This window comes from Zootermopsis nevadensis, unplaced genomic scaffold, assembly GCF_977971745.1.
Source record: "Zootermopsis nevadensis isolate Lab colony 2312 unplaced genomic scaffold, Znev_1.0 Znev_ptg000022l, whole genome shotgun sequence".
Taxonomy (NCBI): domain Eukaryota; kingdom Metazoa; phylum Arthropoda; class Insecta; order Blattodea; family Termopsidae; genus Zootermopsis; species Zootermopsis nevadensis.
The window spans coordinates 14,733,875-14,760,256 of NW_028259154.1; the positions used below are offsets into that span (position 1 = coordinate 14,733,875).

Sequence of the window (26,382 nt, forward strand, 5' to 3'; positions counted from 1 at the left end):
GTCGAGAAGAAAATAAATTATAATTACGAATTAGAAACAATGAAAATGTAGTGGTAGAGACAGACATGAAAAGAATATGTTAGCTGAAATATTAGTTTTCGGAGAATAATTTATCAAAGCATATTTGTATGTTATCTACTATATTTTACATATTTTTCTGCAAGGAAGATGGAATACACTCAGAATATCAGGGTCATGTCTGTACGTTCGTTCTACTTATTTCTGATATTCGAAACTACTCAAGACATGCTGAGGAACTTGAAGTTTGGAGATCTAAACTAAATTTTATCTGTCGAGTTTGATTAGGGTCAATAACTGAGTCGGAGTTTCTCCTCAATTCAGCGTAGGCCTACTCTACATTTAGTTATAAGTACAATTTCGAAAACTCGGTGTTAGGCGGACACACGCATTTGTACAGGGATCTAAGCTTAATAAATGATTTGATGTTGATTTAAAACAAATATTCAATACACTACAGTACTCTGATGGTGGATTCCACGTTGATTAACGCAGATATGTACATCTGATGACGTATCATACTGTTAATAACAGAACAACATGTCGTGAATTTCCCAGTAAGGACAAATTCCACACAAGATTCAAATCTCGAATCACGTGTTCGACCGTAACCACGCTGCTCATAAGCCACAAAGCTTGATTACCCAGCATTCCACACTGATGACTGAAATGAAGGTATGCGAGAGGTGCTTAGTTTTAAATTGCATTTCAATACGAAGAATTCTGGGAAAATAGTAGCCTTCCCCAAACGCATATGAAAATCACGAATTCTCTATTAAATTGTAATTAAATGTAACTTGGATTTTGTTGGAATTACAAGGGAAATGGAAATGGAAGGATAACATTAGAGCAGATTTAGACAAAGACTGTGATTTGTGTGGACTAACTGAACCTCCTCAGACATTCGCGTCTCACGACCGGAGAGAATTTCTTAGTAGAATTTGATGTTTTCAGGGCGGTGAGTCTGCGGACGACTGTCTTCTGGGTCGTTGCGTCGTGTACTTTACCGACGTTTCAGAGATCTTGCTGCCTCAAACATCGCCCTGATGGCGGAGGCAGCAAGGACCTCTGAAACATCAGTAAACTTCAAGGGAGGTTGAGAGAATCAGTCTGTCACTGATGTAGTAAGTGAGTATTAAATGGTTGCAAATTACGCATCTGTCAAATTCGTAAAACATAATATTCTTTTAATTGTGTTACGTAAATTCAGTAACAATCAAATCCATTCCACCTCAAGCAGAATTTACCACTGCTGAAAGCACGAGGGAGGAATTGGATGACGCGATATAGGTAGACGGATTTCTATTAAACTACTATCTTCGTTAATCGTCCTCTAACCGACTTCTATCCAACATCGCTTTCCTGTTAACTTAGAGCTAATATAAACTCGTCTGTAAACAACGAATCAACGTTTAGTTTGCATAAAATAAAGTCGCTGTACTGTTAAATATCACAACAATGACGAGATGTCTTGTCGAAACAACAGAGGGTGCAGATACTCACTGTTACGCTTAAGGCTGTTACAGGAAGGGACAGGAAAAGTTAACAAAAGACGATGTTACTTTCTCTTTGTCTGTCTTTTGTTACTGAACTTATTAGCGTTGTTTCTTAAGGCAGTTCGCTGTCTTGACGTCAGCTGCCGCACAGCTGACTGTCACGTGTCAGGCACTTGCTTAAAAACAAAGGAAGATTATGTAAAACCTCCAGGAATGAGAACAGCTTCATTATACGTTTTGTTATTGTTTTTCTTCTTAACTTGCGAGCGGGTAAAACTGGGGGAATTTAAATTTTTAGAGGAGCATGGGACAAGAGTGAGAGATGGAATGTTTACTCTTACTTTATAAGAAATGAAGGCTTACGAAAAATTGATATTCAATCAAATGGTGAATGAATCTTCCATTTTTGTTAAACCACAATGTTCATTACTTGGCACCCAGAATTCGTCACCAGAACCCAAGCATTTTGAATCCAGGCTACAACCTCACATCCTGGTCATCTGTGACAAATTCTAATCTTCACCTAGGCCATCGAGTTGATCTCTTATCTTAAGGTTAATGACTAAAAGTTCGTCCCATTTTTTGTATATTCCTGTGTGATTCATATACCATCGACCTAATCCTAATTACTTTGATCATTCTGTTAATATTATGTGATGAGAATAAATTATGAAGCTTCTTATTACGTAACTTCACACCAGTCTGTTTCACGTTCGGGTGACACACGTCATTAAATAAGTTGATCCCTGATGATAGAGGAAGAAATAGTATCCGAAACGCTATAATTTATTTATATTGACAAGTCTGATGGCCCGAGAATACTTCAATGCACCTTGAAATTATGTTTTTTCCCCCATAGGGTAACACACAGTTTCACACAAGTTAAAAAGCAACGAACAAAGAAATAAATAGCATTTCTACGTCTGATTTAAGACGATTCTGAAGTGAATAGCAGGCAACATGGAAACCTTGTTGTAATTAAAGATGTTTTTATTACGTAACTGTCGGTAGTTGACTGGAACTGATCCTGTACATAGAGGAAGACAGACAATGAAACGCTTCACTGGAATTATGAGAGCCGGAGGACACGAAAAAATGTTCCAATACAAGGAGTGGAATGCTGAGGTGGGGTTGTAGTCAACTGCTGTGCAACAGTTGCTATGGGTGGATGGACTGTCAGAATTCCCATGTTACGAACAAGTTACAGACACTCAACATCCCACAGGATATCTTACGTCGCTCCTAGCGGCAGAGTATACAAACTTTATTGGAAGAGAGAAAATAGTTCCTCTTATTTCACAGATTCCTTAGAATCGTTTATAGGACGTTTAGTTATAGAAGCGATGAGAAGTTTCAGAGATTGTCTTATCTGATCAAAACAACAGGAGGCATATACCAACAGTTGTTTAAATATAAACATAAAATGGACTTAATCCGAAATCCTTTCTATTTGCGTTTTTCATTAACACTATACATACATACATACGTGTCCAGGTTCATCATAGCTTCACAGAAACAAGTGAACTTGTAAGCACGTGTCTATAAAATATAGGATAATATTTATATCAGGGTTAAAATGGGAGGAAGGATTTCTCAAAAGAGATATTTTCTTAACTGCAGCTACTCTGCTTGTGACAAAGTACTAAGTAATTAAATAAACAGCCGATTATGTAACTTCTTCACTAAATAAATAACTATGCCAGTAACTGATGAACTAACCAAACGATTATGAAGTAACGATGTAAAAACCTCTCTAAGTAAGAAACTAAACATTTAAGGTCACGAATTTCATGTTGAACACAGTTAAAAAAAATACAACTTCAGAATGTACTATAATGTAGTTTCTTCAATGTTTCTTTCACTTTATCTTTCTCAGGCCTATATAATCTCCTCAGTACTGTGGTGAAACACAACTAATCTAGTTTCTTCGTTTATATGGGCAGACCGTAGTCGTGGTAGAATTTAAAGATTTAGTTGGAATTCGGGTAAGAGGTTTGAGATTAATCACAAACATGTTTAGTCAGTGCTGAGCCAGCGTGTACAATAGGAACAATTTTAGCCAACATCAGACGTTGCTCCAAAAAGGAAGATCTGCTGAATATTTAACGATGGAGGTAGACAAAGAATGGCATTTGTCGAATAAAATTTGCCCAGATGAGATATAACCGACTTTTAACTGAATATTCATTATGATAATTAACAAAACCGATAAGTTGCAAAGTTTCTAACTTAACAGCCTTCATTTACGAAATTGTTTTAAAGAAACCTTACCTCATTGTCTAAATGGATGGTCTCTTAAGTCCAACTAGCATTAAAAGTATATTTTTACCGTAAGCGACAAATACTGTCCCAATATTTAAGGAAAGTCGCAGAGTTTCAGCTGCGCTTGTAACTCAGTTGAATACATTTAACTTTCAGGAGCGCGTGTGCTTCACTTTGCTGATAGCTGGACACGATAAATAATTCTTGCGATATGCAGAAAAGCTTTTGGATGGGATCAATTGTAATGGAGGCACAGCAGTGTCCGGGCAGAAGTTAAAACCCGGGATCTCCAAAATCATGTATGTTGATCCAGTTTCTTTTAATATACCACCTACATCAAATAAATTGACGAACTTTCAGTTTATTTATCTACGTAAAGAATTTTTCTTCAACGTTTATACTTATTCACTTAATCACAAAATTCCCTACTTTAAAGAAACTCCCGAATTCTTACTGCGTTTAAAACTCTTAGAAAATAAAATCGAATTAAATCTATTCTGAGCCATAAAGAATGAATGTTGTTGATATATTGTTAGGGAAAAAATTATGAAGAATAACTTTAGAATAAATAGTTGCAAAGAAGTTACAGGCAGATATTTATTTAAATAAAGAAAATAATGAAAAGCTCAACTTTAGTTTATCGTCTCTACTGACGGAAGCAACAGGTAAAAGAGGAGAAAGGAGTAAACAGTAAGAAAAGTAGAAGTGTTTTAAAAAACACTTATTTATAGTATGGGAGGTGTATGCTCTTTGTCACATACTCGCACGTACTTTTTTATAGAATGAGGAAAGGTTTGAGAATTTCAGTTCCGGTATGAATGAAGAGGCGGGTTGTGAAACCTGCAAGCAACAAGGAAAGCGAAAAAACAAAAGAAACAAATAAAGAAATGGATGTAGGAAAAGACACAAACAAACGTAAAAGAAAAGATTAAAGACAGACAGATTTAAAGGAAGACTACGATACATATCCACTTTTTTCAGAAAGGCGTGTGCACGAACTAAAAGATTCCCTTGCTAGCCTAAATTTACTGTCAGAGGTCAGATTTTGGCGCGGAGTGCCTATTAAGAAGCTGAGAGTCTTCCACCTCATCATGAAATTATCCGAAATCCGAAGGTTAAGTTCCGTCCAAGTTAATATCTCATTCAGTCATTCCATCCCTTCATAGGTCTTCCAACATTTATCTTTCCTTTCGATCATAATTCAAAAGACTATTTTGATATTAATTTCTCATATTATTTCAAGGTGTCTCTATTACTTAAGTCTCCAGTTTTGCCTGTAATCTCTCTATTTAATACTTTCCTGGCCCTCTACTGATTTTCGAGTGTAACTCCTGTTGTTGACCTCAGGATATGCATTTTAATAACTCCTGCACTTCTTTCTTTCTTTATACTTACTTTGATACTTTGGCGATCCGTTCTTCAAGTGCCTGAGCACTGCGGGTCCCAACTTTTCGTTGGCTTTGATCTATAGACATTTGGCAGGACTCCTTGGACGAAGGATTCTTTCTTTATATTCCATCATTTTTCAGACTTCTGATCCATATAAAATGACATTATTTTCATTACGTTACACAGTTTTGAGCTCGTATAAATTTTAGTTTTTAAGGAAATAAATTAATGTGCATATAAAAAGAAAATCAGATTCCTTTAATAAGTTTAAAGGAAAACACCAGTTAACTAGTAGTGTAAATAGACCCTAAACAAGAAACAGCGTGCGATGAATGACGTGAAGTTCGCAAATAAAATATCCCTAAATATCCCTAACAAGCAATCTGTTGTTATGTCACTTACAGATGTCTGCTTTTGATGTGGACACGCTTTTTCTCCGGCTCTGTCTTCTTAGATTTACATCACACAATCTTCTTTTCTTTCATCCTCTTTTATAGGTCTTCATTCAATTTTGTAAACCGCCCCCCTTGGCTTCTGTTTGTCACACGTCGTTACGTCATACGTCTCACTGCATCACAAAAGCCGAGTCATTCCTTATTATCCTCCTACATATTCCTTCCTTATATTTATGCTTTTTTTTTATTCCACCCCTCTTTATTTCTGGATCCCTTTTCCTATCTTTCTTCATGGTACCTTATCACACTAGCTATGACGCTCCAATCTCAAATCGTCAGTCACAGTAACAATGCACAACGTCACCGTGCAGATGTTAACACCCCTGCTACTTATTTCGGAGGCCTCATGTTCGAATCCTGGCCAGAAGACAAGTTATTCTGACATATTTAGTGAATTTCATCAGTCACTTCAATAAAATGCCGGGACAGTACCGTAAAATACGCCACGAATATACCAACTCATATATTAATGCTCCATGACTAGACAAGAAACACGTGGTGGTAGTTAACATTCCGTTTTTCTATTTGGGAGATCAGGATTATCAAACATCGCTTCGGAAACCGCGTATCCTGACAAATGCTGGGATATTAATCGTATCTTAAATTAGGCCACGATCGAGTTCTTCCACATGCTTTATAATTCATTATTCACTAACGACGCCGACATTCGGCGCTATAAAATCTGAATAACTGACAGTGTCATAAAATAATCCGTGTACTCTTCGTCGAAAAGTTTATCCACCCCTGTTTCCTACGATTCTGCTGCGGAGAAGAGAGCAGTGGAACATGGCGAGATCAAAGGATGTGAGAACACTCGACTTGAGGAAATTTGATTGGCGGTAGAGGGGAGGAAAAGTGGAAACTTCGTCGCTCCCAGCTTTCTACCTCAGGTTTAGTCGGTGTCAGGAAAAATGGAAGTGTGTGTATCAATGATGCCGAGAAAACTGCAATGTTGTGGCTTATTGGTTGCTACAAACATGTACTTCCTATTCGGTCTAACCTAATCAGATGACTACCAACTAGCTTAATAAATGTCCAGCCAAGTAATTATTTTACTGAATGAGATTACGGGTTCTTACAGATGATAACAGCATTCTGGAATATTCCGCTATTTAGTCTCGTAGATAATCACCGAAGTTTTCCTCTCCACTCTGATGATGGGGCAGTACGAAACTCTGAAAAATCGGTAAATATCTACGAAACTTGACGGCATAATATTCCAAAAGGCTGTCGTCTTCAGCGTTTTTACTAAAAAACCAAGTATCGATCAACTATGTGCCTAATCAGCTATTTAACAAACTATCCAACTAAAAACTATTTTAATAAATTACCAAGTAAGTATCTAGGCAACTAATGATCTACGATTATGCCATCCAGCTGTTCACCTATTCATCAATGCCTGCATTCAAACTTCAACCCATCCGTCTATCGTAGCTTAGTAACTATTGTCTTACTTATTAATCCATTTATTTATCTTGCTTACTAACTAGCTCACAAAGTGAACAACTAACTTATTATGCAGAGTAACTAGCTAGCCTAGTAACTACGTAACTAATTACAAAGTGTAAGGTACAAGTTATGGAACATGAATTGCAGGTTACTCCATGTCTGAGTAAAAATACTTTTCAAATCCGATTTAAGCTACTTCACAATGCTAACACATCTGACTGCTGTAAAGTTCTTCCAATTACGTTTAGAATAGTGCTGTCTGTAATAATGCCTACAATATGCTAACTATGTAAGTAAGATTACTATTTCTAATTATTTAAAATACAATTTCATTTAAAATGTAATAAAAGGTTTAACTGTGAATAACATTTCGCGTGCAATTCAAAGATCGGTTTCATGTAGCCGATTATTAAATTTACTGAAGACCTAACATTTTACGAAATAAGTGCAATCCTATGTAAACAAATCGTAAGTCTATATTTAATTATTCCCTAAAACATTTTTGCTGAACAGTTTTCGTTCCGGTAAATATTCAGCGACATACCTTTCAGGTATTTTTAAAATGCATGCAAGTCTCCATGTAGAATGATTGTTTTCACTGCCCGAATTTAAGAGACATTCAACATTTGTATCGGTCGACAGATTTGAATAAAACTCTCCAATAGAAAGAGTGAGAAGAAACGAACAACACATCGTTTTGTACGAAAACGTATCATAACTTCCACCAACAAGTTGTAGTACATTTGTTGAGAGATATACAGATACGTCTTTTTTGTACAGGTCAGGTTTTAATTTGCTGTCACACGGAATTGAATTTCGTTGTTTTTAAAAGCTGTGAGTCAGTCAGAAATCCTACCTTTTTATTTCGCCTTCTGTGTAATGCATTTAGAGAGTATTTTGTACTGTTTATTAGGTCGGGTAATTCAGCAGTTTAGTACTTCTGACTCTTTACATATTCGACACGCCGGTAATGCCGGCAACCACACAACACAGCTATGTGATGGATGGCTGCTGCTTTTAGACTGCATTGCTTTGCATTCTGTTAAGGCACGCGAGTAAAACCGACGTTATAAAATGACTGTAACATTACAATAAATGACGTCATAGTACATGATCTTCCTTCAAATGTTAACAGTTATTCAGGTGGTCTTCATTATATGATACATATATAAATTCCTCACTGACTTAATTCCTCTTAGATTAAAATATCTTTATATGAGTTTTTTCATATAATTGAAAAATATGTTCTTCAATGTCATACAAAACAACTTACGAAATTTATGTTTTATGTACGTATCTTGACAAAGATGTCTTGAACAATACGCATGATTATAACTTTTAAAATTTAATAATAATAAGTATTTTCAGAATCTATTTATCAAAGTAAATAATAAATATCATTTCAATTTGTAATTCGTTCTGTTAAACAGCACATTTCGTTTTACGAACTAATTATAAAAAAAAACAATAAACATAATTACTATACCACAAAAGTTCAATCTTCCAGTTGCTCTCCAATAGTTGCTGCTTTGACAACTGTTATTTATTTTCAATCAATTATAATCTTGCAGTCGAAATTAATTAAGAGCAATGATTCTTAATCCAAACGCCTCATTTCTTCTACTGAAATATGACTTTTTCAAACGCTCATTTCAGTCTCTTTTCAAACTCAACTTTTACAATTTTATTTTCATTTGACGATTACATAGTTCAAAAGTTCTTTTGTAAAAAAAAGGAACAACAACTGAGCAGTTATTTTATGTTTCTACCGTTATATTTTTCAAAAATCGGAAGCGAACTGTTATGAGAACCTACCATGTGTGTGGAAAGGATAAATGTTGTTGAATAGGTAGCGGAGTTGCCAGGCGCTCGGTCCATTGGGATCCATATAATACGTTCGTTCAATCGTTATGTGCATTATTTCCTCAAACTGAGACATGACGCAACCATGCAAACATGGCAGCTCAACAATAGGGTCAGTACACAGTCATGTATCATTTGGATATGAACCAACTACAAACATGGTGTAGCAGCGCAAATTTAAATCTCTTCTCTCCGACATCGATGGTTATTTAATAGATTTTACAGTTTTCGTCCCAGTTTACATCTTTCGTATTTACAGATTCGATGTTTCGTGTATAGGCGTGACAGAAAAATTGGCGTATTTATTTAACAACTCTGTTTCAATTTCAGAGACTAAATCAATAAGAATATGCTCATGATTTAGGTTGTAAGGATTTGGAAAGAGGCATTCGATTTCAAGGTATTATCCAGGCAAGTAGTTACCTACGAAAATCATGAAAAACCTTAACCTGGGTTTTGTTAACTCTGCCGAGATTCAGACCCATTTATTACCGAATGCAGGTGTAGCGGGCAACCTGAACATAGATCAGCAAATAGTGAAGTAAATCGCATCACGTAGGTGATCGAAGGCCACTGCTACGCAACTATGTGTTCCAATAATTACCTAATGTTGAAGCCAAGGTGGTGGAAGCAGAGGCCTAGTTACCAAGTCGGCGGAGAGGTGATCCGTGCGACAAGGCCCTCGAACCAACGACTGCCGGAAGCCAGGCCTTAACGAAGCAAGAATCCTGGAGAATGATCTGAGTGATAAAGCCCCTAACGCTAAATAAAAGATCCCGCTTTGGACTAGACGTGGGGACATCGCCTGGGGGTGTTCCCAGGGGGAACAGTCCCTTCTGAAATGGTCTACCTCCGTCGGTGGAGAAGCCCCCTGTGGAAAGCCATGGTCCGGCTGATTCTTGTATGATATAACTCGATACGGCAAAGGGGTGGCCAGTCCGGCGATGGCAATACCAATGAGTAACAATTGCATTAGGATATATACATGTTTACTTAACGACGCTATCAGTAGCTCAGGGAAACAATTTTAAATTCACTTCATTATTATCAGCGTGCTATATCAACAACCAGAAGGCGAATTACAGACACAACACAAGAGAAGGACGCAACGATAAATAAATATAACAATAATTGTATATTAATTCAGATCAATGCCTAATTTTAAATTTTGAAGTGCTGACGTAAGAGCTACACCAGCCAATTACTGAGCCAGTAAAATAAAATACATGAAACAAGGCAATGCCTACCTTAACACAGTTATACATTTTTGGGCAAAGTACATAATAAAGACTGATACAGCTAACCGACGATCTTAAACAAGGAAAGAAGATGAAGTTCCAGGAATTAAAACGAGAAGCTGAGAATAGGGAAAACTGGAGAGCTCTTTTTGGGCAGAGCAATGGACCTGTCGTAAGACAGAACACTGAATAATAGTACATAATAATGAATAAAATACCAAAGACGTAGATTATGAATGAAAAGATTTGAAAAAAAATTATGTCGAAAGATTTGTTATCAAATATGTTAAAGTTGGGTTTATTACAAATTTAATAATTAACAAAAATAGGAATAACAACAACAGGTTTCCTCTGCTGCGTAACAATTACCCACGGTTATATGGGTTACCTACCTCCTATTAAAAACACAACACACAGACAGACAGACATGGGCGCTGCTGTATGAACAACACCTAGAAATATAATTAGGCTATTTTATTTATTACAGAATGTCGTGATGTTTAACTGTTATGAGCTTTCTTTATATTTAACAATTAAAAAGGCTTGTTTCGAAACGCCTTAAGTATCGTTCTGTTGCTACGCTCTGTGCTGTCTGTCAAATAGTCAGGGAGAGAGACACACACACACACACACACACACACACACACACACACAGACGCAAATACACTGGGAGATAAAATTTCAATATTTCGAATTTGGATGGCGGGATGCGCAGTTACAAGATGTCGGACTCGAAACGCGGGTGTCAATTTTTTATAAAGCCGGAGAGTCGTGTCTTGTAGGCGTCCCCTGAGAACGCAGAAACGACGGCACTTCAGCGTGAGTAGGTATAATATTGCTATAAAACTCAACACTATGGAAGCGATCTTGAAGATATATGGGAGGGAATCGAACCTATTTCTACCGGGTGACTCCAAATTCAGTTTTGCCGGCTCAGTGTCGGCGAACTGCATTTTAAACCACTCTGTTTTACCTGTTTTGTAAAAAGTAACAAAATATTTGGAAAAAAATGCACGAAGTGAAACTTCATAATATATGTGCTTCAATTAATTTTGCTAAGAGATTAAAAGGAAAGAAATTGCCTAAGCATGTAGCATGTATAAGGAGATACAACAAATTCTGAAAAGGAATTTGATTGGAAATTACTGACGAAATGACGTCATCGAAGATGTGAGCATAAATGTAAAATATCACAAGACCAGGATTTTACACGCATTGGCTGTGCAAATGTGAACTGGGTTGAAATAGTTACGGATAGGGACCTATGATGAAACGTTTATAATTTTTTCTAACCTAACCTAACAAATAATTTCTTCTTTAAGGCAATGTGTGTTTATCTTTCTGTTCTGGTTTTATCTTCGAAACTAATAACTGGATTTCGATCATTTTGATACTGGGGTCTATACTGAGAGTTATCGGCCAAATTTAATTTGTACCCCTTACATTATATTTTCTGAAATGGCCAGTACTCGATTTACGAAGATTCACATCACGAAATTAGACCATTCGAACTTCTACAATGAAACGCATACTTTACGTTTGGGGCACGAAGACGCTCATCCAAAATGTTCCGAACAAAATTGAACACGTGTAACGAAAACACAAAGGGCATATTTGTAATAATTGTTCTTACGCACCCAGTGGCAAAATCTCTTGCCCTTCTGAATGCAGCCAGGATTTGATTTTTAGGTAATCATCAGTAGGAAAGAATATCTCACGCAGACTCCTGTGTTGATAAAGCGTCAGTCGTGAATGACAGATGCTGGCAGCGTTTGGATCATCACTGAGTAGTGCGGGAGGTATATGCAGCAAGGAGTAAACATATTCTCAGCCTACTAAAGTACCCTCAACAAGGGCAAGCGATTTAACATCGAAAACCTGGAGCTGTAAGAGGAATAGCCAAAGATCCTTTCTACAAGCCATTCGTCAACGTTTGATGGTTTCGGTTATAGGAAGCTACATTATCACATGCCAGGAAATTTCTGACTGCATCACATGTGCAAATAATACTTGTGGCCGATAACAACACACAATTTCACTGAAGAAAACATTAACTTTATGCATCATAGCCGTTACTTAGAATCTGATTGTCGCTCAGTTAGGAGATCGTACTACGATAGGCTTGCAAATGGAGGACGAAAGTTGGTGTTTACAATTCTTTCCAGAAATTTTCAATTAATTTCTAAAGTAATGGAGCTTATGTTCATTGTGTACGAAAAGCAGTTGAGGAAGACTCAGTCAATTACAACTGTCGATCGCAGGTGGACGTCTGCTAGCAAGCTGATTATATAGTGCACTGTGGCACTGATGAGTCTTGAGTTTCAATGCAAAGATAGATGAAAGTTATCCCCCTCCAACGCCAACCTCCATCAGCTAGTCTGTATCTTAACGATGACGCCATGATCTCTCGCATGGAGGATTATTCGTCTTTCATCAGCTGAATTTAGCACAAACAGCTCAGGTGGCTTTCGTACAGAACTTGCTGTACGCTGTCAGACAGAAATTTGTAATAAGCAGGTGCGTTATCTGCGCGTAATGTTTCAGGTCAACAAACTTGAGCGTATTAAATAACTGAATAACTCCATTACAGGTTTCACTGAGAAGTTGATAAATACTTGGATGGTCAAGAAATGGCATGCTTCTATGGGAATGCAAATACTCCTTCTTGCGTTCACAAAAACTTCAGACAGGATACTATCCTTAGCACGGTGACCCCATTCAACGCATTCATGACCTATTACCCAATTAAATATATATTTTATAACAGTCAGTGTAATTACAACCGATCATCTGTAGACCGCAACTCCTGAAAAGTCAGACGATAGAATACTGTTACTGTCACAAAACTTCCTCATTCTAGCTTATAAACATGGACATGGCTGTTTACTGGGATGTAAACCCACGCAGACTGATAGATACTTGCAGGGGTTTTACAGAAGCTTGTAACTACACGGTGTTATACACCAAACAACAGCCTTCTTCATATTCTTCGTTGTGAGAACCTCAAATCTTATAAAAAGACAGTGGATAGAAAAGTATCGAAAGGAGACACTGAGGAAACCTGTGTTGAAGCCCGTAGACTGTATACATTTGGAGTACAATATCGAAAGAAAATAACCATGTACTGAATAATGATTTATATAAAATTGTATTGCCCAGAGGGCTGAGTTATGTGGTTTGGGCTAAGAACATCTTTAAACTGCTACATACTCTTGGAAATTTTCCTTTGTCACGTCTTTAAGACCAAGAAAAGGGACGAAGGAAAATTCTCAGGAATAATGTAGGCCTATCATTTTAACAACGTATCTTTGTCACGCCATTCGTAATAAATCCTTATTCCCGCATAATAATAAAAAAACTTAAATGCTTCTTTCGCAACTCAGTCAAACTTATGCGAGTCAATAGAATTAAAATGGACAACTGCAATTCGAGTTTCTCGTCATTCTTATTTTAATAAAGGTATTAAAAGCTTTCATCAGAATATTACGGGCTCTAACCATAAAGTATTTTCACTCATTCATAAACAATAGTAATCTTCCTCACTGACATAAAAAGAGGTAGTTTCACCTCCTCCCCATTTTACCAACACCTCATAATTACAACGAACACAATAAATTTCTACCTTTCAAAATAAATTCGATTTAGAATCTGCAGACATTTGCTACGGCTCAAATTTATGGTGACACTGATAAGAAGTTCTCTTATTACCATTTCAATTACTCACCCTACCCTTCTATCCACCCCCCTCCCCGCGTCTAAACTAATATTAAATTCATACAGGCCTTCCATAAGCTTATTTATCGCTGTCCGCATTAAAAGGTCTAGCCTCTTGGTCTATACATTCTGTTTTGTACAGTTCGGGATGTCATCTTCAGCTTTAGCTGGCATCGGGGACTCTTTCCCTTAAGATAGGCGGCGGCACATTTAAATCCGAGATGAAAGTGTGATCTGATCGAGTGGTTCTTAACCTATTTCGTCCGGATCCGCTTCAAGGTCTTTTGAAGTTCTCAAACCCTCTCTCTGTCCCTTTAAAACATTTTATATTTTAAGTGTTAAAAAAAAGAATTAACAGAGTTGAGTTCTCTTTACGGAAGCCTGGGGGTATTTTACAATATTACTTAATTGTAAAGTACCAGTACAATTATTCCGTTCTTTGCTACGAATACCTCTTTGTTGAGAAAAGCCATTTTATGGTAAAATAATGTTTCCTCCACTTGTTTCCGTGTATTTTAATAGCATATGCCTGGAATCTTGTTCCTCTCTACAATGAAGGTGTCTGCCTCTATTGAATTCTTCCATCATCCTCTTAGTCTCCAAATACCAGCATCACACTGTGCTAACCCACTTCCCTCACTTCTTGTACATAAAACCAGAAGCTGAACAAGTAAACAAGCAAATGAATAAAGTGACAAAATCAATAAACAAGCGAGAGAGCGCGTAGCGTACTCACATCTGACGTTCAGTCGCACCTCTATGACCTGTGACTTGGTGGAATATGATTCGTGTAGAGCGACGCACTTCAGCAAACTGCCGTGCTGCTGCTTGCTGAAACCAAGTTCCAAAACGGACGTTGCGACCCACGTTTTGTCGTTGTCCAGCTCGGTCGAGTTGCTCTGGTTCGTGCTAGTCGTGATTTCTTCGTCTCCTGTGACGAGCAAGACAATGGGCTGTTAGTACAGAGGCCTCGGAGCTCTACTGAGACAAAGGCAGTCGAAATTCAAATTACGACGATTCATAAAAACATTTCGCGCCTAACTTTCCATGTCTCAGAGGAATATACGTTAAATGAATGCAGGACAGAACAATAACACAGAAAAGGCAGTTTAAAATAAACTGAAAATGTAACATGGTACAAATATTTTAAAATGACGACTGATGTCTTCTGGGTTCTATTAATCAACTACAGGGCGTCACAATCCTAACGATCTCAATTCATATTTGGGACTGACAGAAACAAATCAAAATTATATTAACCAGAGAGTTAAGGGCATGTTATGTTGGAGAATATTTCCTACTATTATTTCAGGATCTTTCAGCATACCTACCAGTCTCTGATGCAAAAACTGATTATTAAAGCATAAAAGTCATAGAGAAATTTGTCGTTTTATAAGCGTGAAAATCTTGTCCTCTCATCCTAAGGGAATAGAACACATTGAAAGTGTTCGAAAATAAAGTGCTGAAGACAAATATCTGAACCTAAGTGAGAGGATGGAACAGGAAACACACAGAAAACAACAGAATGAGGAGCTTTATAATTTGTAGTCTTCTTAGGAGGATAAAATCAAGACGGGTAAAATTAAAGTAGCGTGTAAAATGCAAATATTACATTTTGAAACACTGAAGAAATAAGGCCACTTGAACACAGTTGTGTAGATGAGAAGATGATATTAAAATGGGCATTGGAGCAGACGTTGTGGAATGTATTCGCCTATCTCAGTCCAGTGGCGGGCTTTTGCGAATACGATAATTTACTTTTGGGCTCCATAAAAGGGCAGGTAAATTTCTTGACTAACTGAGCAACTGTTAGGTTCTTAAGAAAAATTATACTCTTTAAGTGACTTATTAATGATATATTCATGCATTATAGCCAATAACCTTTCAGAAACTAATACAATTTTAATTATACCAGCTGGGTTCCAATGTCACAAGTCTGTAGGACCTTCATGTTGCTAACACGAAAGTTATGTACCGAATAGAAGCGGCCTCCACTGGCGTGTACGTATGACTACAAGGAAATTAGTAATTAAAAATCTATTTTATAAAGTTAATAGTTGGGTTACGAAATGAGGTTCTTAAGAAGGAGCCTTGTATCTTTGAAAATTAAAAATAAATTTCACGATAAATTCATTATGGACATTACGGGGTAGGGATACGAAAATGAGGATGAAGTATAATAGGAGTATTATTCATTCTTTGAGGACTGTACACTAAGTGATCATATACATCTTATATGGGAAATGATGTTAATCACATTTCGTTTCCGAAACTGATACACGAACTGCCATTAAATCTGTTATTGGAGTCCGCATTAATAATTTATGAGTATTACTTTGGGTTGTATGGGTATAATATAACTCATACTTTACATAAGTAAAACATACATTTTAGGTTTTCTAAAAAACTGCTTATCATAAACAACCTTCAAGTATAATACGTATCAAATATAGACAGATGTTATTAGGATATGAATCTTTAAATTCAAGATTTATCTATATAATAAATGTTTAACTAACTAATGGAAAAAATAAGTTCTGATTCTATGAAGTGGTCTTGCAACAATATAGTTGTATCTGTAATAAAATCAAATCAAGGCCAAAGAGTTATGCAACATGGCAAAACGAATGAAGAAAATGCCCACACTTCACATTGCTACACTCGTAAAAGAAGATTGAGGCAGTAAGTACTTCTGGAAAGATGGTAAACTTCTACCAGACGACATGGTGCTACAACACAGAAGACAGCCATCTGTACACACGCCGCCATGAGAACCAAAAATCCTATTATTTAATTTACTATCAAACAATTTCCAGGGCATTTAGATTCGGCCTGTCAACTTTATCTCCATGCACAAAAGGTTTTGAAAGTCAAACCGGCACAACGTGTCACTGTTCCTAAATGTCACATTTAATCAGGAAGATAATAACTCAATTTGCACAATTGCACCACATCTAATCTTTTGCTAACGAAATGAACTTACTAAGGCATGCCTAATATGATTTTGGTAGGAATTAATTAAGTTGGCAACAATGACTTACCGAGTAACCACTTGAGTCTAGCAGGGGGATTCCCATAACGACTAACACACTTAACTGTTGCTCGCTCGCCAGCTTGGGCTGTAACGTTATGCCCTGGTAGAACTTGACTTGTATTGTACTCGATTCGCGGCCGCTGTGGAGCCACTGCAACAAACAAACAAAGCAAATAGGAATTACAAGTGTGCCGCACTCATTATCAAACCACATCAAAATCAATCTGACACAAGGAAAAAAACCCCAGGTAAATGTAATTTATGTATCATTATATACGCGTAGTACGGTGTGCGTATAAACAAAACTTTCAAACATAATATAAGTTTTCGGACACGGTTTCCATCTTAACACATCAAATAAACTTACTAGAAAAGAGGAAGAAGATTACGACATGAAGAAATGTTATTCCTGAATATAGGTTAATGTTCAAGAGCACTCTCTCTCGAACCAAGAAGAAAACCTATGATTCTTTACCCTTCATTAAGCTAAGTAACTCTCTCGTAGCAGGACACGATCCTTAGCCAGTTTCGATTCAACTACGATCCATCTTAATGTCGGCATTTCATATCTTTTTTGATGGTTTCAAGTAATCGCATTCCATTACGTTTACACATATAAATTGTGTATATATTTGTCTCCCTCATGCATTATATGTCATCTTCTATTTGATAATTTTAGTTGAAAAGTACAAATTGTAAACCTTCTAATCCTCTGAAAAGTAGAAGATTTTATTTCCTAAACAATCCTGACATCGAGCCAATGACAGAATTTTCACGCACCAAAAACTACAAATGATGCACAATGGTTTATCTTTACCTACAAGATTAACTTTAGCTAATGTCTTGTATAGCTTAAACTTGACGGTTGGAAACAAAAGAACATATTACTCTTTATTTTTAGTTCTATCTTCGAAAAGTTTGACTTATCTATCCGTGTTCTAAAACTTCAGTTTCTATTTCTCTTCTGTTCAATTTCTCAACCGAATAACTTGCTCTCAAGTTTTGTTTGAAAGGGAAGGAGATTTTGGAAACGCAGTGATGCACTGTAAGAGCTCCTCGGCTCTTGATCCTCTGCATGCCTTTGTGTTGGTGGTGGGAGCTTCGGAGGGAAAGAAAAGATTGTGGGCCAAGGCGGTTTGTGTGTTCTGTGAATTGGAGCGACATAGCAAGAGAGAACACGGTTTTGAAATTTTGGGTTTGCGAAACATACACTGAAAAGCAAGTAGAATGTTCTAACAACTATACTGCTAGTACAGAGACGACCACTGAAAATGTTTCCACGATATTCTACAATACGTCGCGAAAAGCTAGTGCTGTAAAAGCAGTGGCGATAACATTGATATTTAAAAAAGGAATAAATAAAATTATGAAGGAAGAAAATAGTAATAGTAAAAGGAATGATGAAAGAACGAATAAAACACTGATAAAAAAGAGGGAAAAAATAGGGAAAAATGTACAGTCCACGACTGTAATCTTGAGACTTGCAAGGAATGTAGGAAGTCCGTAGCGTTAAAGGCAGACGCTATCTTTTCTCCTCCACCCCACTTCCTCACCCCGCAAGTATCAAGATTACAGTCGTGGACTGTAGAAATAATTTCTGATGGCTTGCACACACACCTACAAACGTTGTCGGCAAACAATGTTTGCAAAGAAATATTCTGTGTGTCTTGTTTTCCGTCGGAAATGGAAAGGAAGAAATAATTTTTCCAAGCGTGGACGTGTTTAACGTGTTATCAGTCTTTCGTCAAGTGCTGCCAAGTGCTCAGAATGTGGACAAGCCAGAAGAAGTTGAAGCTTGATACCTACAAATCCACCATTTTTAGCAACACTTCATAATCTGTTGGTGTCCTGATAAAACTTCTGAAGCCAGTTCAATCTTCTGATTCCAAATCTGCCAAAAGATTATCTACATACCTTGTAATTTCTTTGAGAAAGTGCATAGTCTACTATCCTTATCAATTTCTTCGTCGTGGCCTTCAATTTAAGAGAAATACAACATACAGCACAAATTCCAATCACAAGATTTGGTATTTTGAAATGGTTGGTATGAAAGCGAAGCTATTTGCCGACAGTCCGCAAACATGGTAGGCAATCTGTCTGCCGACAATTATTGTAGGTGTGTACCAGCCTTACCGGGACAACATATTTTGGTTAATGGGTTCAAAGGAAAAATATGGGATGGGTAAACGATCATGAATGGCGAACAGGTAAAGATCGGCGTAATACAGTCAGGCCTACTTCATGTTATCGTTACAAGATGTCTTTTCCATACCGTACCAATACAATTTTCATATTTATAACACGCGAGTGAACTGGCGTCATCATATTTCGTACGAATTTGTGCTTTTGAAAGGGGTTCAGGCAGGAATATACTTGAGTGAATGATGGGCGACACAAAACATCTTATATAGTCGGCAAAGTGGACAAAGAATCAAAACCAGGACATCTGTATTACGAAATAAGAGACTGTTGTCCCTTTTCCTGAAGAGATTTACGAAACGGTCTCACCAGACCTGTATTGTGCCACACGCTGTTTGTCAGTATATATATGTTGTGGGTTGGACCGGGGGGGGGGGGGGCAACCCAAGGAAAGGAATTCACTAAACCCGCAAACAGACACAAAACAACAAGTATGCAGAATCAATTCGCCAGCTCACTCAGTATAAGACCCAGTACATTTCTCCGATAAACAAACACGTACATTATATTGCACTTTGATCGAATAACTTGGAAACTCTCGCTTTGATGCAATGCGCATTACCGAATTGTACGATTTACTTCAATTGTTTTTGATTCAAAGACAAATAACTTTCGTCCCGTAATTAACCTAGATAAAATATTGGTTTTCTAAAACTAACATTCAGAATGGCTTCGCGTACTTTTTTCAGTATGCCATTTCAGGTCACGTTAGTTTAGTAACCATTGCTCCGATCTTTTATATCGGCTACACTCAGTGTTGCACAGATGATGAGATTTCAATGGGAGCTCTCTCTTAGGTAGATAAGATACATTTATGTTCCTTTACTAGATTAAAAGATTTCTTCTCAAACCCACATAAAATGGCATAATAAATGGTTTGCTTATGCTAATCTTCCACGTTTTCGACAATTTTATATTCAAGAAACGATTTCTCCTTATTCCTGACCACTGTATTTTAATGGATTTTACCAGCATTTTGTTTTTGTAAAATATAAATTTGCAACATGGCTCGAATACTGGAGTACAGGGCAATTTAAACATGGATACGTTTAAAGAGCAACCTCCCAGAAAGACATATCTAAAATCACAATCATCATAATGGAATTGAGAGGACAGAACGAGTTTAATATCGAAAATGCACCAATCGATAAATCGACTGAAGTATTTCATGGTATTCAGTTTCTAAGTGTGTCTTACTTCCCGGTACAGTGAATCACATCGAACTCAAACGAATTTCTTCTGAATGGAAAGAACGAGAGAAGTTATTCAACCTTACTGAAAAATAACATAGACTGAGAACTCATTTCTTATCCCAAACATAGTAATTTAACAAACGAAACAATTGACATAGAAATAACTATTTTTTACCAATATATCCTTCTTTTTCGCAAAAAAGAGAAGGCAAATTTAAAATAACTCAGAACCAATTCAATTATTCAACACCCTCATACAGCTGAGAGAGAAAAAGCCTTTAAAATCAACCTAAGTACTTAATAGTTTTATTAAAGTTACGTGAGGTCACGAAGAGGAATGCTCTCAACTATCCGTATTCTGTACTTAACGTATTACACGAATGAAAGCGGTGTAATGAGAATGATGGGGTAATTCTGCACAATATTAACTGATGCTTTTGCACTTTCAACATTCCTATTATTTCCGATACTCATTACCACCGCCATTATTAAGCAAAGTTACAAACAAAGCGACTATTTTCAAATATCCTGATGCTTCAGTATATTTATGCAGATAATTCAAATATTGCCGACTAGTTAATCGAAGTGCATTCCATGCAATCCTGATATATAATCCTCATGTCTGTACAGCCACATCAAACAAATGTAGACTACATTCAGGATTTAACTACCCTATTAACTGTTATATTCTCAAATGGACTTGTTACTTATTATCTTTATATAATAATTTTGTCTTGAATTCTGGTTACGAGACGTTAACACAAACCAAGGTTATTTATTTAGAATTCTCTTGATAATTATGGTGTTTATATTTTCGACCAATAATTTATACACATTCCAGCTGTTGATTTCTGGTACACAAAGAATTTAGGTTAATATGGGACTGAAATAACGGAACGTTAACTTGAAGAACTATATGATGTACAGAGATGCAGAGAAAAATACACATTTTATATTCAATATAAATACAGCGAGCATAATCATTTTATTGTAAAATGTTGTCTTCAAACACACAAAAACCGAGTTTCACGAACATAATGTAATATGTCCTTTATATTTTCAGTTACATACAATATTTATTACCTTTTATTTTATTTATTTAGTGTTCTGTCTGACGACAGGTCCATATGAACAGGATCCTTCCATCCTTTTCTCGGACTGAGACCTGTTCATATACGTTCTTGGCAGATGATCCAGAAGTGGTTTGCCATTGCCTTCTTCTGTGTGTGAATGGAGTAATTGTTGGGATGCCACGAAGAAACCGGAGAATCCCCCGGAGGAAAACTCCGTGTTGCCTAGACCACGGCCTTGCCCAACACAAGTTATAAATTCGGGCACCGCCGGGAATCGAACCCGAGACCCCAGGATTACAAAACAATTAAACAGAGATGCAGTGCACAAAATTCTGCCAACGCAACGCAATACTAAACTTTGCCTTTCTTCATTACAGCAATACTGACTCCACACAGTTCTGCCTCGTGTTGGTGGCTTTAGAAATGAAGAGAAAGATCATTTCTGGGATTCGTAACATCACAGCTTAATGATAATTATAATTATTACGAAGTTATTAGTTACTAACACAGCACCACATGTCTATATTTGTTGACCCTTCATCTAGAATGACGTCAGGGCTGGGAAAGTGTATGTGGGGGGAGGGACCTGTCCACTAACATTTACCCACTACACGTTTGAATAAACCTTCACTTCTCCCCAGAGTTCGTCTTGTTATGGAAACTGTATAATGTTCATATTTATCCTTTCTTTATGTTAGTACTAATATTAAGGGTGTACAAAATGTGTAAATACTAGACGAGATGAATATTATATCCTTATTAACGCACACATAATTTGAAATGCAGAGTGAGTAACATGTGATAATACAGACAAACTTTCAGAACTGTTTATTTATTGCAATGGATAATTTTGTTTATATTTCTCATCTATCATGCGTTTTACTTGCTCTGCCCAGCTACTCGTAATTGATTTGATCACGATAATATATGTCGAAGATCAGAAATTATTACGAATTATGCACCCTCGTTGCATTTACTGTGTTAGGCCCAAACAGTCACATTCAGCTCACTATTCTCATACACCCTCAATCTGTGTTCTATGACGAAATTTTTATGCTACAAACAAGATAAAGTGAACGGACTTTATTCAATTGATAAAATCAAAAATAACAGCAAAAAACATTACTAGAAGTGCGACTCTATTTACCGCCCAAGGAGTTGAAATCAGAAGTCTCTGACTACTGCAGACATCTAACACTTTAATCTTACTCAGAAGAACGCGGATCTCACCACCACCTTTGAACTAGCTCTAGCAAGTTGTTTCCATCGTCCTAAAATCCCCGACTTCTAGAGTTCATCAGAATCACATCAGAAGTGAAGCCATACCTCACGGCTTACATACAGAATCACATCTCGTTTTATGACACAATATATGTCAGGATAAATGATTACTGGTAAGGGGATGGGGAAGAAGGGTGTGAAAACCCAATACCTTAATTGACACACAGAATCGATTTTCGATAACACTGCGCGGTCCTTCAATTGAATATCATCTTGTCTCATTATCGCTTTTGTGATTTCGAGCGATAAAAACTAACGAGGAAAAGACTGAGAGAGAAGAAAAAATGAGAAAGCAGCTAACAAATACGAATAGGATAGAGAGAGATGGATAAAGATGATGAAATGAGAGAGCTAACGGAATAAAAGTAAGTAAAATTGTAATGGAGAACTGGGACTGATATAAACTAAATACACAGAAGGGAAACTACAAGGACAGTGAATGAGAAGCGGAGATCTTAATATAAAGACTGGTATAAAGTCCACTGATTACGTGGCAAAGTTGAAATATTTTGAAACATTAGTGACATATCAAGATTATATTGAAAAAAGTAAATTCGGTGAATTCTTGCTAGTATTTAGTTTGTACTTTATCAGTCATTATCATAACTGACAACACAAAGATTAAAATATAAGAATTGTATTTTATACCGATATTTTGTATGGGTGTGAATGATAACGAAACGCAAAATGGACGGGAAAATGGGAAGGATAATTGCTTCAAGTGTGTTTGCTTGTACAACGACGAAACTTTGGTCATCCATATCGGTTATAGATCTATAGCATAGGATAAGAAATTAAGAAAATAGAGCTGTTATAAACTGGGAAGAAAGCGTTGGGGGGGGGGGGATCCTGACATATTGCAAGGCCCGTAAAAATTACATAGAGCTAGTGTGACAATCAATAAGCAGGATTCCATAAATATTCAGAATGATTGCAAAACCCCCATGACCCTGTAAGAAAAAAGTTTTGGGAATAGAAAGTGATTAAAAATTCCCTGTAAACACAAACGACCTACGTGTACCACTTATGTGTCATGTGATTGTATAAGTTTGGCCACTGCCTTCTTCATCACGAGAAATGCAGAAGGCCAGTTTCAGTAGAGGCAAGAGAATTATGATTACTTTGCGATTAACAAGAATTAATAACAAACGAACAGAAACGTAAAAGAAATACCATTCAAGATAACTCAGGTTTGGGCAGGTATTTGTGTCTTTGCCTTCGAATAAAAAGCAAGTGTGTTGACTACTAAACTGAAACGAGGAAGAAGACATTAAATAAAGCTTAGGAATAACAGAGATTCTGGTTAGTGTAAGGAAGATTATGCATAATGGAGGAATATAAAATGTGAAGGGAATAAGAATAAAATGGGAGAAAATCTGAAATCGACGAATAGAATTAGCATAAAATTGCTATCAAAGAACTACATGAATGGAATCAAAAGGAAGGAATGGAAAGAACGAGAAATATTACCATTTCGATCCGTACTTATTCAGTGTGCATAATTTACAATTAATATTACTATATAAATTCATGAAAATATAGGAACCTCAGATTTCAACACGTCCTTCCAATTTATTTCAAATTTAATATCACATAAACAAGCATGGAGCAAGAAGAAAACACAAAGGAAAAATTCTCTTGTCAATTTTACACCTTGTCTCTTTCTTATCTTTCTATTATGCCAATGGCCACGCACATTATTCAGATACATATCGATTCTGTGGGATTAATTTTACGCTTCGAGCTTAAAAAATAATACCGCTGACGAATGAGCAGTGTAATAATTATGGGAACAAAAAACAGGTGATTTCGTACCGGTAACAATAGCAACAGTCAACGAGATGAATCGTCTGTATCCATCTGCATTTTAGTATCTACGAGCATATTTCATAGAGCCAGAGTCTAAGGACTAACCATTAAGAATGCCACAATACGATCCGGCGCCGAAACTAAGCGAAAAACGACGACTCCGAATTGTTTTCTGTCCGAAATGATCTGCAACTAGTGTTTGCCTGGAGTCTGAGTCAAGGACTAATTCCTCCAGGCCAAGAACTTAAGCCGGGACCTGTAGAATACGAAGTATGATTTCTATTACACCACCACGTTCTTTCAGTCTCGGTGTTACCAGCAGTTAAATGGGATGTAAGGCAGTAACTTAAACTGAGATTTCCCTGTACACGGGTTACTTTGAGAGTGTAATAAGGGCATAAGTGTTGTGTTGACGAAACAAAAGAAAAGCTTCTTGACAATAATACATGGTATCTCCGTCTTATTTATGATGCATGTCTTCTGAGATGGCATCCTTTCTTTTTACAGTGTGGGAAACACTCGCAACTGACAAGAGGGTGGAGAAAGAATAAAGTATAGGAAGCAGTAGAAAGGGGTGAACTTACCTGATGAAAGTCTATTGGCTTTTTTCCCCACGAAGCCTCATTTAAAATGTAACACATGAAACACTTCGGTTCATCCTTACCAGGTTACTCAAGAATTTTCACAGCAAACGTAAGCGAATAGGAACTGTAGCCCGCGTAAAACACGATACGTTAAAACAAAAACAAAAAAACCTTCTTCTATAATTTTCATGACACAATTCTTTTTTAGTTCTGTTACTGTCTGATTGGCGTTCTAAACATTAATTTAATTTAGTTATATACAGCTTACTACCCTTATATTATTATGAACGATAGGCTTATGATGAGCATCGTGGTACTTTTTAATTTCGTACCATCAACAATAACGTGGCCGTGCAAACTTCTGAAGTGATAGGAAAAAGTGTGACAATTAGTGCAAGACCTCTAATTTGGTGTAGTAATAATCTTTCAAAAATAATACACATTTTGTTGACAAGGTCTATCATATGCGGGACGGGAACATGACGCCCGAGAAAAAAAACTACTATTAGCTTTAGGTTTTATGATGATAGACTAGTTTGATTCTATAAGTAAATAGAATCATAAAGACACGCAACCTTTTCTATGCTACACCCTGTAATATTCTATCATGCTGTTTGTTTATACAGTAAAGTAGATACTGAAAACTACAGAAAGTCTCAATTTTGGAGACACAGACGGCCTGTCATCCACCATAACAAGGTAAGATTTGTAGCTAGCATGGTTATGGATGGGGGAATGATTTTCAGAAGTGGTAATGACATGACGCATAAATTTCTAGCCAAGCGTAAAATAGAAACAGTGATAAAGCTAACAGAAAGAAGACAGGAAAGAAAATGGAAGTAGTGGCGAGAGAAAGGAGTGATAAATAACTGGGTATAGTAAGGAGAAGGAAAATGAGTTATTACCAATCCACAAGAGAAAATATAGAGGAAATGAGATAGTAACATTAAAATGCACCATGGAAACTGAATAACTGTAGTGTTTGAATATGTAATGAAATACAAACAAATCTTGGTTCCCTAAGGTTATGAAAATACCATATGCCTTGTATTTGTATTGCAGAGTTCAACTTCTGTTATCCTTTCGTCTAGTCTCACATTAAAATGTTAAAGATAATTTTATTTATCTGTTCTTTTGTACTGTCTCTTACACTTGATAAATAACATAATATCGAATTGCACACATTCGAAAGAAAAGTGGTAGTGCAATATTTTGGTCTACGACAAATAAAGTAAGCGGTTCATGTTTCTATCAAATGTAAAAGGTGAGCGGTTATTATTCCTGAAGAACATTTGGAAGATCATGGGCTCGAATCTTCGCCCAGA

General features: G+C 36.7%; 1 protein-coding gene across 8 annotated transcripts in view; it reads right to left on the reverse strand.

Annotated features, from left to right (window-relative positions):
- Positions 1 to 26,382, reverse strand: part of LOC110839727 (kin of IRRE-like protein 2) — a 577,271-nt gene that overhangs the window by 50,228 nt on the left and 500,661 nt on the right. For all 8 annotated transcript variants that reach the window (XR_002546605.2, XM_087353933.1, XM_022084195.2 and 5 more), the window contains 2 exons: positions 16,926 to 17,069; positions 14,621 to 14,815 (listed from right to left, as the gene is read on the reverse strand). Coding sequence is in view for 7 of the 8 variants with exons in the window: in XM_087353933.1 (XP_087210059.1) it covers positions 14,621 to 14,815; positions 16,926 to 17,069 (339 nt within the window). In the remaining variant the exon portion in view is untranslated. The remainder of the gene's footprint in view (positions 1 to 14,620; positions 14,816 to 16,925; positions 17,070 to 26,382) is intronic.